Below are 13,909 nucleotides of genomic sequence, written 5' to 3' on the forward strand. Positions count from 1 at the left end.
TGTCTCCTCCAGTTAGAATGTCCCTCATGCTTGTAATTAGCTATACTTTCCATCAAAGACATAATGTTGCATGGAGAAAAAGGTAGAGGACCTAGATTTAAAATGTAAGTCAGTAGAACATGAAAGCTTTCTGGCCTCTCCAACATTACTCTTAACTGTGGAAAGCCACTCACTGCCCCCTTTTATAAGACAAGAATGGCAAAGCAGGAGGATGGACTAGACCCTGCCAGCTCCTAAGAAATGACCCAGCTTTAATTAGCATAAGCAGGCTAGTGGGAATAGTTATAAGCAGTTGCAGGGAAATGCTTTCTTGGCAACAAAACAGGATGTAACAGTACCAAGTTTTGGAAGAATAGGTAGAAAAATATAAATATGCAGAGTATGTGAGTGAAGAAAAGGAACTACTGAGAAAATGCTCTTGATCACCAAGACTCAGAAATAACTTCAAAAAAGAAATGAAGGGCAACTTATTTACAACTATATCAAGACAGGGTGGAAGGAATTTTCTAAAACAACTAAAATATTTTTCCCAAATGTTTGATCTCCAGTAGCACAGTCACTTTACATGTTCTATCTGAAAACTATATCCATTTTATATTGTTATTTCAATGGCTGAAGGGAAAACTGTAGGATTTTGTATTTTCTCATTTCAGGTAAAGTAAGTTTTCCTTGAAAGCAGTAAGTATAAATACATCCTTTATCTACTAGCTACTATTCTATTAACAACTAACAAATCAGCTGGCATGGTGCTCCATGCCTATCAAGACCAGTACTCAGGAGGCTGAAGCAGGATTGCCATGAGTCTCAGTGGCCAGCCTGTGTTATATAATGAGTTTGAGATCATCTTAGGCCACAGCGTGAAACCACATCTCAAATTTAAAAGAAGAGTGAGAGGAGAAGGGAGAGGTAACAAGAAAACCAGAAAGATGAAAAGGAAAGGAAGAAAAGATAAAAGTTAACCCTGTACTCTTTGTTGTTCCATAAAGAATGCATGGATTAATAATGAAATGGCTCAGGATGTCTCCTAAACTCGAGTGCAGAATGCCCACGAATGTGCAAATCTATCAAGGTTCCAGCTGCTGCTGCAGGTGCACAGCATATTGAGAAGCACTGGCCTGCCTAGTCCAGGTGATGAACTAGATGCACCTGTCATCCATGTGCTCCGGATGGACTTTACTTAAGAGATGACATAGGCTTTCAAGACACAAATGTTGCCACTCTCAATTCACCATGTTCTCATTAAAATAAAGGTGTTTTTTACCCCTTTTAAAACCCAATCATATGAACAAAACTAAAGGGTATGTCTGTAACTTTGAACAAATTTTATTTGGGCTGTTATGCCTGTATTTCTATTAACCTGATTAGCAGTGTGTGACAGATAGAATGCATAAGAAGAATATAATTACTCCAGCTAAAGTTGTTTTTTATATGCTCTCACTTGGCTACATTTTCTGATGGCAGGACCATCTACAAGCCATTTTCCAGGCATGTATATCAGTGGTACTTCTCTACCCAGAAGTCTAAAAGTGGCATTCTTGTGAAGTGAAATAATATCACAGAAGAACATAATACAGGCTGCTCTGATCAAATTCTTATTAAACTTAAACTGAACTCTACTTAGCCCAATTTTATTGTGCAATATACAATATCTCAATGAAGCCATTTGGATACAGAGCATTCCAGGTGATTCCCCCCCCCCAATCTTGTTGTCTACTTTCAAAATAGCTCTAAAACAGCAAGAACTGCTTTTCTAATAAAAAAAATTAATCTGTACCTTGTTTAAAAATCTGTTATCAAATCTATATCACCAGCTTTCTATTAGCTAGCAGCTTTAGAAGACATACTCCCTAACCTGCAAAAGTTTTGATAAACATCTTATTCTTCATTTCATTTTGGTCAAGTTATATTAGGTATAAAACCAACTGGTAATAATCAAGCTTTTGCATTCTTGTATTTGCTTATGCAGCACAGCAGAGGGCTGTGAAACAGCTCCCACTGCAATTACAGAGTGCATGAGACACGACCCTCATGCAGAGAACTGGCTGCAATAAGCTTTGCTTTGCACAAAGCAACACTGTTTATTACTACTTTATAAGGAGGATAGGGGCTGTTTTCACGCAGGGGTTTGAAAATGTAGATTATAGCATCTATAAACTTATTACAAGCCATGAAACGGGCTTCAAACCTGCACCTTCAGGGTGGAAATGACTCAAGCTCACTCACTACTCTCCACAATCTATTTTTGTCCATGCATATTTATGAACAATTCCAGCAGAAAATTGCATTTTCTGGCCCACATATACCTTTGATGTGTTTCAGAGGCAAGACTTCTATATGAGAAGACAGCATCTTTCACAATCTGCCAGCCAGAGGGAGACAGCAAAAGAATGCCCAAACCTGCTGCCTACTTACCAGTGACCTGGTCGACAAGAATTCGAGAGGTAATAATGCGTCCGTACTGTGAAAAAAGCTGTTCCAACTCCTTCTGGGTCATTGTTTTTGGAAGTCCACTGACATATAAATTTGCATCTCTGATAGAAGCTGAACTTGGGCGAGCATAGGAAACCTGGGGAAAAGGAACAAGATTAAGTTCACTGGTACACTCAGTCATCTCTTTTCAGAAGCTCAATGCCTGCTCAAGCAACTGTCCATGAGGAGTATGTATGTGGCACATTGTTTTCTTGTCCACAAGTTTCTATAACTTTCATGTTCAGATGCAATCTGCCATTTAATATATTCCCCAAGAAGTCTCTAATATTTTAACCATAACAATTACAGCTGTGCAAGAGTGCAAGATCAAGAGTCTGTATTGACTTCTAATCATCATTATGCATGTCTCACTCCACACTGTACCTTCAATTTCTAGTCAATGCCCAGCAATATCTGATTGGTAAATTCTATCCACTACCTAATTGATCCTAAAGTTACACAGCACTTATGACACAGTTCATCATCTCATTCAGATGTCTTGTGCAAACAAATCATTAGCTCTTTTGTGCATCATCTACATTATCAGCCAATATTTAGACAACTGTGGATTCCCTGAGCAATTCCTGACCACTTTCCCTTTGTGGTAAGCTTCTGAACTAGCCAATTACTAAGACAGAACTTTGCACATCACTCATAAAAATGGTCAATATATTTAACTCTGGGACTGATTTGATAAGTTAGAACAGTATGATCGCCTCTACTGGATAATGATTAATTCTGCCTAATCATTTTATCCAGGAGTACCCACTCCTAATCAGGTTTTTTACTACTAATATAATCTTTTCTGACATTAATATTTTTGGAATAATACATCAAACATTTTCTCCTTCATTTAAATTATGCCCACAGTTCTTTAATTTAAAAAAAAATTCTGTATGGGGAACAGGAGGGGGAAGTATAGGCCAAGTTTCATATTACTTTATAAAGTTCTTGCTAACTTTCACCTTTACACCAATGGTGCTTACATTTAATATTCCTACCCTTTATTCATCCAATTTGCTCACCTACAAGTGAAAATGGATCAATGAGGTACTGAATAGAATTTACTGATCAAATACTGCTGGGCATTGACTAGAAACTGAAGGCTCTATTTGAAAATCACACTAGAACACTACAGAAGGTATGAACCTAGAATAGTTGCAGAAAGAAAATACATACATTCTTCTTTCCCTTAGGAATAATGGAGATGGAGAACTTATGTGTAAGTGCACAGTAAGACAGGAAGGAAAATTTGATGTGATCAAGATGATTTATGTGAGAATCTATCTTGGGACTGCTCTAAGTGTTTACCCACACAACCACTGAATTATGCAAGTATTGGGAGATGTGGACAAATGAGTACCCAAGGTTCTTCTCTGAACTACATTCCTCAGTTAGCTCAGGAAGCTGTACACCTTGACACTTGGCCTATGTCTGTATTCAGGCTTCCATGGTCTCATTTCTGTAACAAGGAGCAAGTCAGCAATCACTTTGCTCTATCAGAGGGAGTGTTCTCACTTATGAAGAACCATTTGCCATGTGCTACAGGCAAAGATATATACACTATACATTCTCAAGGAAGGTTAACTTTCAAGGACTGGCAAAGCAGGCAGGAAAGGAAGGCAGATGGCTCAGGTCTAGCATAGGTCAGTGTCACAGTGGTTCAAGATGATGGTACTCTGATCAATGTGCCTGGACTTAAAACTAGACTCCAGTTCATTACAGGCTCTCTGAACTTGAAACAAACTCGTTAAGTGTGTTATAGCACTTAATTATATAATTAAATAATTATACTGTATAGTTCCTTAGATAAAATTAAATAATTTTTAGTCTATATGAGATACTCAGCAGAGGCGAAAATTGAGGTATCCATCACAAATGTCATTTATTTCCATGTGCAACCAAGTATGCCAGTAAAGACCTAGACCATTAAAGTTGAGAGGAACCTAGTCCAGTACAGTGTTCCAGAATAACTGGCTTATGCAATGACATTCACTGCCTTGTATATTTCAGTAAATATGAGTGAAGTGTTTTGTAAGTTACTCTAAAATGAATTTAGGAAAAAGGCTTATATTTAGTGCTTATATAAAGCCAAAACAATATTTCTACCAGCTGTTTCTATTCCCTCTTTGTTTAATCCTTTGGTACAATGTCTTTTTCTTGTCATTATTGTTTGGTTGAGCTTTGGAGATAGAGTGTGCTTTTTAGTCCAAGCTGGCCTGGAACTCACAATGTAGCCCAAACTTGGGACAACTCTTTGGCCTTCATCTCCTTATGTGTTGAGTTTGACAGACTTGAGTCACCATGCAGGTTGAACATGTTTCTTTAATTCAAAGTCATATTAAATCATTAAAATGGCTATTTTCCTATTACCTTGTCCATTACTATAGGCTAGACAAGATAATTGGACCATATGTAACCCCACAGTAGTAACAAACATCATTTAACACTGAACTTACATTTCAGGATTACGAGGCTTTTCCTTTTACAAATGACCAAAAATAGCTTGCTTTCTGTGCCTTACAATGACCCTGTGAGTCAAGAAGGAAACTCCTAAGAGCAATTGATGTACAGGGGAATAGGCACAGAAGATAAATCACTTGCTCTGGGTGGTACACAGCTGGTGCTAAATTCTAGATTCATGCTCTCTTCTTGGCTTGGTATCTCTTGTCCTTTGTCCAGTTTTCTTTCCAAAGTACTGATAAGGATTGAGAAAGGTAACCATTTTGCTGATAGGTAGTTAGCTAGGGACGGCCCACAGAAACGGATGCCACCTTGCCTGCTGTAGCAGGACAAGAACCCACATGTGATCCAGTTTCATCCAAGATATCTGCAAGCAACAACTCCTCAGCAACAGCTTGTTTCTTCCTAAGCCTTTCACATCTTAACACACCTGAGAGGCTACCCTTTCATGAGTTAGTTTCTTGAATACAGCAAACCCATCCGGTGTCTCCATTACACTCCTGAGTGGTGATGAGGCCCATTCATGTTGGGTGCTTGATTCATATAAATGAGCCTGAAACATATATGTAGTAAACCTCTTGGCCCTTAGTAAGATTTTGTTTCCCAGACCCCTCTCCTTCTACTCTCTTAGCCCTATGTGAGGGGCAATCTTCTTGGTCTCCCCCTCTCCCTTTTCAGCCATGATGGGAAGGGGGAGAATTTTTTGCCTAAGTGGGTGCTTTCCTGTTTGCATGGTGTGTGAGGCCATCCCCTGAGGCTTTCCCAGGGAAAGGGGCCTTCCTTATGTGAGGGAGGTTTTCTCCAACTCCCCTCCTCCTATCCAACCAAGCTGGGAAGGAGAGGGATTTCTCTTGGTTTGGGCTTTTCTGCTTTCTTTTCCCTCTTAATACGCCCTAAAATAAATCTCATAATTGATAATTTAGCGTCCATGTTTTCAATTCTTTGCTAACTTGGACAAAGACTCCTTGCTGGGTTCATTGCCCTGTGGTCTATGAAGATCTGATCCCTTCTAGGACACTAGCCCCACACCATTATGGTAATTTGCTCATCAGTTTACCTGTTCTAACAGCTTGGAAAATTTAACTGACTCCTGGCTACTTCCTAAATGCATACAAAGATACTAAAAGCTTAGACTACAGAGAAGAAGTGGCACTGAACTAGTTACATTATTGCACCTCCACTAATAATTTTTTTTTTTTTTTTTTTTTTGGTTTTTCGAGGTAGGGTCTCACTCTGGTCCAGGCTGACCTGGAATTAACTCTGTAGTCTCAGGGTGGCCTTGAACTCACGGCGATCCTCCTACCTCTGCCTCCTGAGTGCTGGGATTAAAGGCGTGCGCCACCACGCCCGGCTCCACTAATAATTTTTACAGAAGCATATCCTGAGGAGAGTGTCAAAGACTGAGATTAATTATACAAACTATGCTTCATCATTAAAATAAGTCTTAGTATGCTCTAATCCACAGAAATAAGCATCTTATCCCCCACCATCTTCCAGCAGTATAGGAAGAGACCCTGCACACCCCTCCTCCCCTAGTATACCAGGTAGGCACTACTCTACACTTGTGATGTTTCTTAGGAATAAATCTGTTCATTTTCCGCTATTCGGTCAAGGATATCACTGTTCTCCACATCCTCTCTTCCAAGAAAAGGGAAAACACTTCTTCCATAGGCAACAAATATAAATACAAAATACACTTAAGGTGAGAAGAATTGCACACGAAGACGGATTTGCCCTTTGGGAATTTAAATCAGTTACCAGCCCAGATTTTTTATCTAGTAATGATCAGTCAACTTTCACCATTCTGATCTTGTGGATCAGGATCTTGAAGGGGTCCCTTAATTTAATACTATCCTAGAGAACCATGTAGCAGTTGTCTCCAGCCTCAATGTTGTAAGTGTTTTTATGGATCTTCAAAACTAACTCTGGGCTACTCTCCTGGGCTAGAGAGTTTGCTTTCCGTAAGTTCTATACTACAAATTCTGCAACAGAGTGAGCTATAATCTATATCCTAATAGACCAACGGCTTCTTCCTTCAGCAACTGAAAGCTGATCTCCAATCTACATTCACTAGATTAATATATGGGTTTGGATTTTAAATTTTCACTGCCATTTGAACAGGTGAATATTTAATGCCTGAGGAGCAAGGTTATGAAATGTCAAAACTACTAAGTGAAGGATCTAATTTAAGAGGCAGCCAGAGAGTCTGCAATTTAAATATTTAAAGATGATACAGAGAGTACAAAACTGAACACCAATCTGCTCCAAAGATAGCAATTTAAATCTCAGGTTGAATCTGGAAGTCTCACAACCCTACAAGTGATATAATAAACTAAGACAAGCAATACTGAGATTACTTGAGGAAACTGGAAAAGAGGAAGTGAGAAGTACCATAGTAATAAATGCTCTAGCCAATGGCTTCTCACATTGTTCTTCACAAATAAGATTAGACTGGACAAAATAGACAAAAATAGATTTACAAAAGTAATTAGGTTTCAAAAAAAGAATAGCTTAAAGCACACTATATTCTTTGTTAAAACCTCATTCTTCATCAGCACCCTAAACTTATTATATGTTAAGCATGCAAGGATGAAAAATGTATATATTAAGAATAGGTCACTAAAACACACATTAAAAACACAGAATTAAAAGAACAAAAGTATCTCAGAACTGATATTTTATTAACTATGAGATCTAAGATCCCAAGACATTACTTTCAATATACATCCATGTGAGATGTTTCTGTCTATAAGCACTACTGCTCTTTCTCTAATTTATCAATGGAAAGATCAATGACAAGGACATTAATACTAATAGATTAAAGTGGTATATTCATAAATGAACAAAGCAATTCTTTCTTTTGAAAACTAACAACATTTGAAAAATCACCCACTGACAAGATCACTAAGAAACAACTCTTGTAACTTCTTAAGTACTGAAATGGGTTTATAAACATTAAATCTGAAAATTTGATGCTTGCTACTATTGCCTTTTAGTAAAAAGCTCTATTTAGACTCTCTGGCTAAAAGCAGTGGGCAAAGTCACAGTTATGCCCATGGAAACTGCAATTTAATTGCTGTCCATGTCAAAACTAAAGCCCTGATTGAGCCCATTTAAAAAAAAAATGACTATCACTAAGTAAAACTTGTCTCTCATTGTAGTAAGTAGAAGCAAAGGTCAGAACACTACAATTGTCTGGAAGCACTGCTCCCCCATGCAGAGCTCAGAAGTAATATGCACAGGGATGTAGCCACTGACCATAATTCAAGCCACAGACCTGAAAGTTCTCCCCAAAGAAAGACACGTGCTTTAATCTGCTTGCAAATGCAAAACCCTAACAGGAACAGGCTCAAAACACGTGACACCATATGCATATCATAGTCCAAAATTAAGTTTTCAAGGAGTAAGGATGTGCTTCGCCACTGGTGGCAAATAAGCAAGCTTGAGAGAACAGGTGGAATAAAGATTAGCTCAGCAAAGGACAGGGGCCAGAAGAAATAATCACATCTGAAAGAGGCTTATAACTGGTACTGCAGATTAGGACAGTTACCTTTGATATTCAAGACACAGAACTTGGGAAACTGTATTAGTAGAAAAATATGGAATCTTAAATCTTAGCTGAATTGGATTTGCTGAATGTTTTGACTAAATTATGATTGCTTTAACTCAACTGAGAAGTTCAGAGACACCATTTGATGGAATACATTTGATGGTGATAGTCTCCTTTTTAAATCCCTCAGGGGTTCCCTAATGCTTTTAGGTTAATGTAAAATTTCTTGCTCCTTTATACTTAAGGCACTGCCTACCCGTTCTATATAAACTCACAGAACCTTTTGGAGATTCCCCAAGGCTTCCTACTCATTCACTTCCTGTGTTAATATCAGCTGCTCCTACTCACCTAACATCAGTCATTCCAGACTTCACACAGGCATCATGTAAAGTCAATGCTCACAGGTGTGTCCACTGTGGCTCCAGTGTGGTATCTCTGACCTGTACCCAAACTGCATCAAATGTGTTGTTCTCTCCCATGCTGACAGAAACAGGGTGTGCTCATCTGGTACTGTGTCTGTGTCAGCCGTAACCCCTAACAATAAAGCACCTTTTTATCATGCCACTCTGCAAACTCTGGTACCCACCACACATTTACAGCAATAAGGATGATGAAAATCAAATTGGAGAGTTTGTTTCTGAAATCTTATTTAAAAGATAAGGCTACAATCTTGGATGAAATGCCCAAAATCATAAGTGTTGATGACATTTAGTGCAAAAAGGAATGAAGCTCCTTATTAAATGTTTTTAAAAACTTCCACTATCACATATAAGATTAAAGTCTCTGAAGAAAACAGACCTCAGAAGAACATGCTGCTGAGTAGGAAATGTCTTCATTTTGGAACACAAAGAAAACAGATCCTTTCAGTACCATTTCTTTATATTTAGAAAAGAAAACTGAGGCACAGAAAGGCAAAGTAGCTTGTCCAGAGACACAGCTGAGGAACTGGATGTAGGACTCAGGTGCTGTGACCTCCGTCAACACATTTTTCTTTATACCATTTGCTGCAACACAACCACTGAAATCACAAGTCACTGGCAAAACAACAGGCAATGAAGGATGAACAGGTATTTCCAAGGAAATATTCAAACGGCCACTGCAAGAAGGTATAAACCTTTGCAAAATACATTTTCTTACATACATATACACATCAAATTGAGCAACTCAGTACAGGTACTGAATTTTTTTCTGCATTTAAAAAAAGAAAGACTATGCAGGCTTCTCAGCCTGGGATCAGTTTCAACTTTTAACACAATATTACTGTGCAAAAGTCACCACAGCTGATCTTAAAGATGAAGCTGAGATTAAGTAATGCCCTAAACATAATTAATCATAAATATTGTTTTAAAAAATACTAAAAATACAGTACAGCCATGGGAAAACAAAAGCACAGATGTAAGGCTTGTGTTTAGTAATTAACTGTCAACTGAAGAGTGGCTATTAGCTTTCCTTTTACACATGTGGAAACTTGGCCTCTGAAAACAACCCTGAGCAGTCACATGCTGCTCAGTTCCACCCATGTGCACTAGCTAAATAAGGGCCTAAATAAGCTGTCCTGAAAGACATTTATTTCTTATTAAAGCTGGAGGACTGGTAATATAGTGCAGAGGTTAAGGTGACCTGCTTGCAAAGCCTGTAGGTTCAATACTCAAGCCACTAATGTAAGGTGGATGCAAAAAGTGGCTCAGGTATCTGGAATTTGTTTGCAGCAGCAAAAGGTTCTGGTATACTCATACACACACATGCAAATAAATAGAATTTTTAAAGTAGGATAGCTGGGAGATCATTCCAGACCACTGCCTCTCCATGACTTTATTAGGCAGCTGGTTCCACAAACATGTTTCATGTTAGTAAAGGCTAAGAGGAAGTTATATGGTAAAGATATCCCTGAAACACAATTTAGGATATGAATGTCTCCCAAATTCCTAGTTATCTCAACATGTGGGAAATAAGAATGAAATGTATTACTATCATCAGGCCAAATTTGTGGAGGAAAAGCTAAAGTACCACTATTATCTTTAAGATCAGGTAATATAATGTAGACAAGGCAACATGGTTCAAGGATGGTGTGTATGTTTAAAGAGAATAGCAGTTGAAATGTTACAAATATAAGTTCTGCCCAAATCCATGGAATTCATTACTGAAATCAATTTGTGAATGGACTTGCTAAAATGATGGCAGAGAAGATCATCGGAATGCCTACATGCTGTCTGAAGCATGAGTTATAATCAGAATTCAACCATTCATATTCATTCTCTCTTTTTCCGTTCTTCTTCTTCTCCACCACCCTCCCATTCTGATGCAGGGGTGGAGGTCTTGCTACCATGCAACCTATGCTGGCCTTTCACCTGCGGTTCTTGTCCTCAACCTTCTAAGGGCTGGGATTACAATGATACCACCACAGTGACCAGGAATAATCTTTAAACAGATTAATAAAGTATTCAAAACTCAACTTTATATCTCCAACAAAATTAGTTCATATGAAATCTGTCCTCTACTTCATTCTTTCCTGTAGGCATTAATTAAAATCTGCACCAAATCAAGAAAGATACAGGATGAGAAACAAGGGGTGCTTCTGGGTAACAACAGCAGAAATACTAAATGGATATGATGAAATCGGACCTGGGTATGTGCATTTTTGTTTGTGTAGGACAGGTTACAAGTCAAGACACAACCAAAGGACCTAATGATGCAATGTGATTCCCCAGTAGGATGACTATCAGGTAGCGTTGTATATACTTACACAACATATACAAGGAACATAGTCATGAGATTTAAAGAAATGTTAGGGGGCTACATAGATGGCTTAGCAGTTAAGGCTGTTTGCATGTGAAGCCTAAGGACCCAGGTTCAATTTCCCAGTACCCATGTAAGCCAGATGCACAAGTGGCACATGTGTCTGGAGTTAGTTTGCAGCGGCTAGAGGTCCTGGCATGCCCGTTCTGTCTGTCTGACTGTCTCTCTCTCTCTCTCTCTGCTTACACATAAATAATTTTTTTTAATAAAAAAGGAATCTTAGGACTTAGTATACAGGACTTAGGTGTATGTGAACCTTCTTCAATACTGCCAAAGTACCAGCTGCCTCACAGCTTCCTCCCATGGTAACAACTAAAACTCAAAGGTTTTACAGTCTTAGCTTTTAAGCTCCTAGAGGGCTGAAACTGATTCTTAAATGTATGGCCTATCTCGTGGTCCAGCCTACCAAGTAGATACTCTAATATCTAGTGAGTGAATATATCACATGACCTTGTACAGAAGCTATTTCTCAAGTACCTCTTAGGCAAGATATGAGAAGTTGTGATATTTGCCCAAACACCTTGAGTTTTATGCTTCCTTGAAAACACTACAGGTAAAATTAGCTTGTACAGAAAAAGGCTCCTCTAATTCACATTTTCCAGTGATGGTTTCTCAAGGGTTCCATCAAGATCCTGAAACACAATCAGAAGACTTCTTCAACAGAAGCCATGCTATCAACATAACTGCTGCAATAAGATCTCAAAAACATTCTCTGGATATAATGTGTGCAGTATTGCAATACTTAGTATGTTTACAGTACTGTCCAAGGTAAGAAAGTCTATGTACTATCTGGTATAAATAACCCAGGACTGCTTAAAAATAAAAGCCAACTAGTACTGGTTGGTCATGTGTGGCAAAAGTAAACGAACTTATCAAGCCAATTTTGGCAAATTTGGTATCCTACGGCTTTCATATTCTCAAGCTAAAACTCTAAAAGGAAGAGAAAAATGTATTAAAGAGACACAGATGAAAACAAAAAACAGATATTACAGGGGAAAAAAGCTCACATGAAAGGAAGGTTTTGTTAAGTCTTGGAAAAGGGTAAGCCCTTCACACAGTCTTCATTTGGCCATATCTTCGATGCATAGTGACGCCTACCAGGAAGTGCCAGAGTTTAGAACCACCTACCCAACATTAAAGATGGTTTACAAAACTTAAAGCTGTACTGAAAGTGTGAGGTTTTTCTATCTTTAACCACATGCAGCAGGTCTACACACTTTCTCATAAGCAATATGTAGAAACTTATGTAGATGTCATAAATAATATAAGCATTCTATAAGGCGCTCTGAGACAGGCATCCCTTCTGCTCCAATGAGCAGACCACTAAACAGAAGACAAATGTAATGCATAGTGAAAACTAAGTGCTCTAATGGTAAATGAAACTAGATAAATAATAGAAGGGGTGCAGGGCAGGAGTGACACTGCAAAGCAGGGAGGTAAAAGTTAGACTTGCAGATTGAAATATGACAAGCCCAGCCAGGACAAAACTAAGATTTCTAAAAGGCCCTGACAACACTAGGATGATGAGCCGGGGTACAGCCTAGAAACACTCCACTGTCAGGGTACAGCTCACAAGGGCACAACAAGAACAGTTCTAAAGTAGAAAAGCCACCACTTTCCCATCCTCTCTTGTTGCCTAGGACATAATACTCAGAAGTAGCTTAAGGAAGGGCAGTGTTTATCTTTAGTTGACAGTTTTGGGGGAAGCGTCCATCATGGCAGGGAAGACATGGCAGGCCTAAGCAGGAAGACTATATCAAATCTTCATATTATCTCAGAGGAAGCAGAGAAGGCCATCTCAAGTCTAGCCCCCAGTGACATACATTCTCCAGCAAAGAAAGACCCACCTCCCAAAGGTTCTCTATCGTTCCTGAAATTTGCCACCAATTTTCAGGGGATTACTAATTGAAAGGCATGAGGCTATGGGGGTCACTTTACATTCAGATCACCTTACATTAACAACCTAGGTGAGATGAATGGTCAAAATTAACATGGCAGGTAAAGCGGCTAATTTAAATCCCATCTATAGTAAGATACCCTTTGTTCTAGAACTAGCGGAAAGATTACTTCACCAAATTACTGCAGGTGCCCAAGTACTCTCTGATCCACCAACATACACAGAGATGGCTATTTAATAGTCCTCTGTGTATGCAGTAAATATGCAGAGAAATTTCACCTTGGTGTTGCCTATAAGCAGCTAAAGTGTGCCCTATAGGTCATCATGGAGCTTTGTTAAACAAGCCATGCACATTTCTAAGAATAAATGATTAAGTTACCAAAAATTCATTTTTATAGTTCCTCTATAACCAGTTAGGACTTCACTAAAGAAGTTTAGCTACAAAACACATGGCTAGGTTTAGTCAAATTTCCTTACCAATCTTTTCTGCCAAGGGTGATTATCTGATGTAATATGCACACATTAATTCTCAGATTTAAGTTTCTTGCAAAAGGAAATCACATAAAAGCCTCTGTCTAACACCAGATAAAAACCTGTTGTGTTAAATTCTATCACCTCTGCCATCCTTGCACACAGGCATTGGCCAGCAAGTTCTGCAGTCCCAAATTCTCTACATTCACTTATCTTTCATCCAAATGATGGTGCTATCTCTTCTACTTCACAATGACATCAAT

The 13,909-nt window shown here is 38.6% G+C and overlaps 1 protein-coding gene across 13 annotated transcripts in view; it reads right to left on the reverse strand.

The window, feature by feature from the left end:
• Elavl2 (ELAV like RNA binding protein 2) overlaps window positions 1–13,909 on the reverse strand; it is a 230,341-nt gene that overhangs the window by 91,655 nt on the left and 124,777 nt on the right. For all 13 annotated transcript variants that reach the window (XM_045132399.1, XM_045132325.1, XM_045132362.1 and 10 more), the window contains one exon: window positions 2,413–2,566. In XM_045132399.1, coding sequence (XP_044988334.1) covers window positions 2,413–2,566 — 154 coding nt within the window. The remainder of the gene's footprint in view (window positions 1–2,412; window positions 2,567–13,909) is intronic.

The sequence above is a fragment of the Jaculus jaculus genome, chromosome 1 (genome assembly GCF_020740685.1).
Source record: "Jaculus jaculus isolate mJacJac1 chromosome 1, mJacJac1.mat.Y.cur, whole genome shotgun sequence".
Taxonomy (NCBI): Eukaryota; Metazoa; Chordata; class Mammalia; order Rodentia; family Dipodidae; genus Jaculus; species Jaculus jaculus.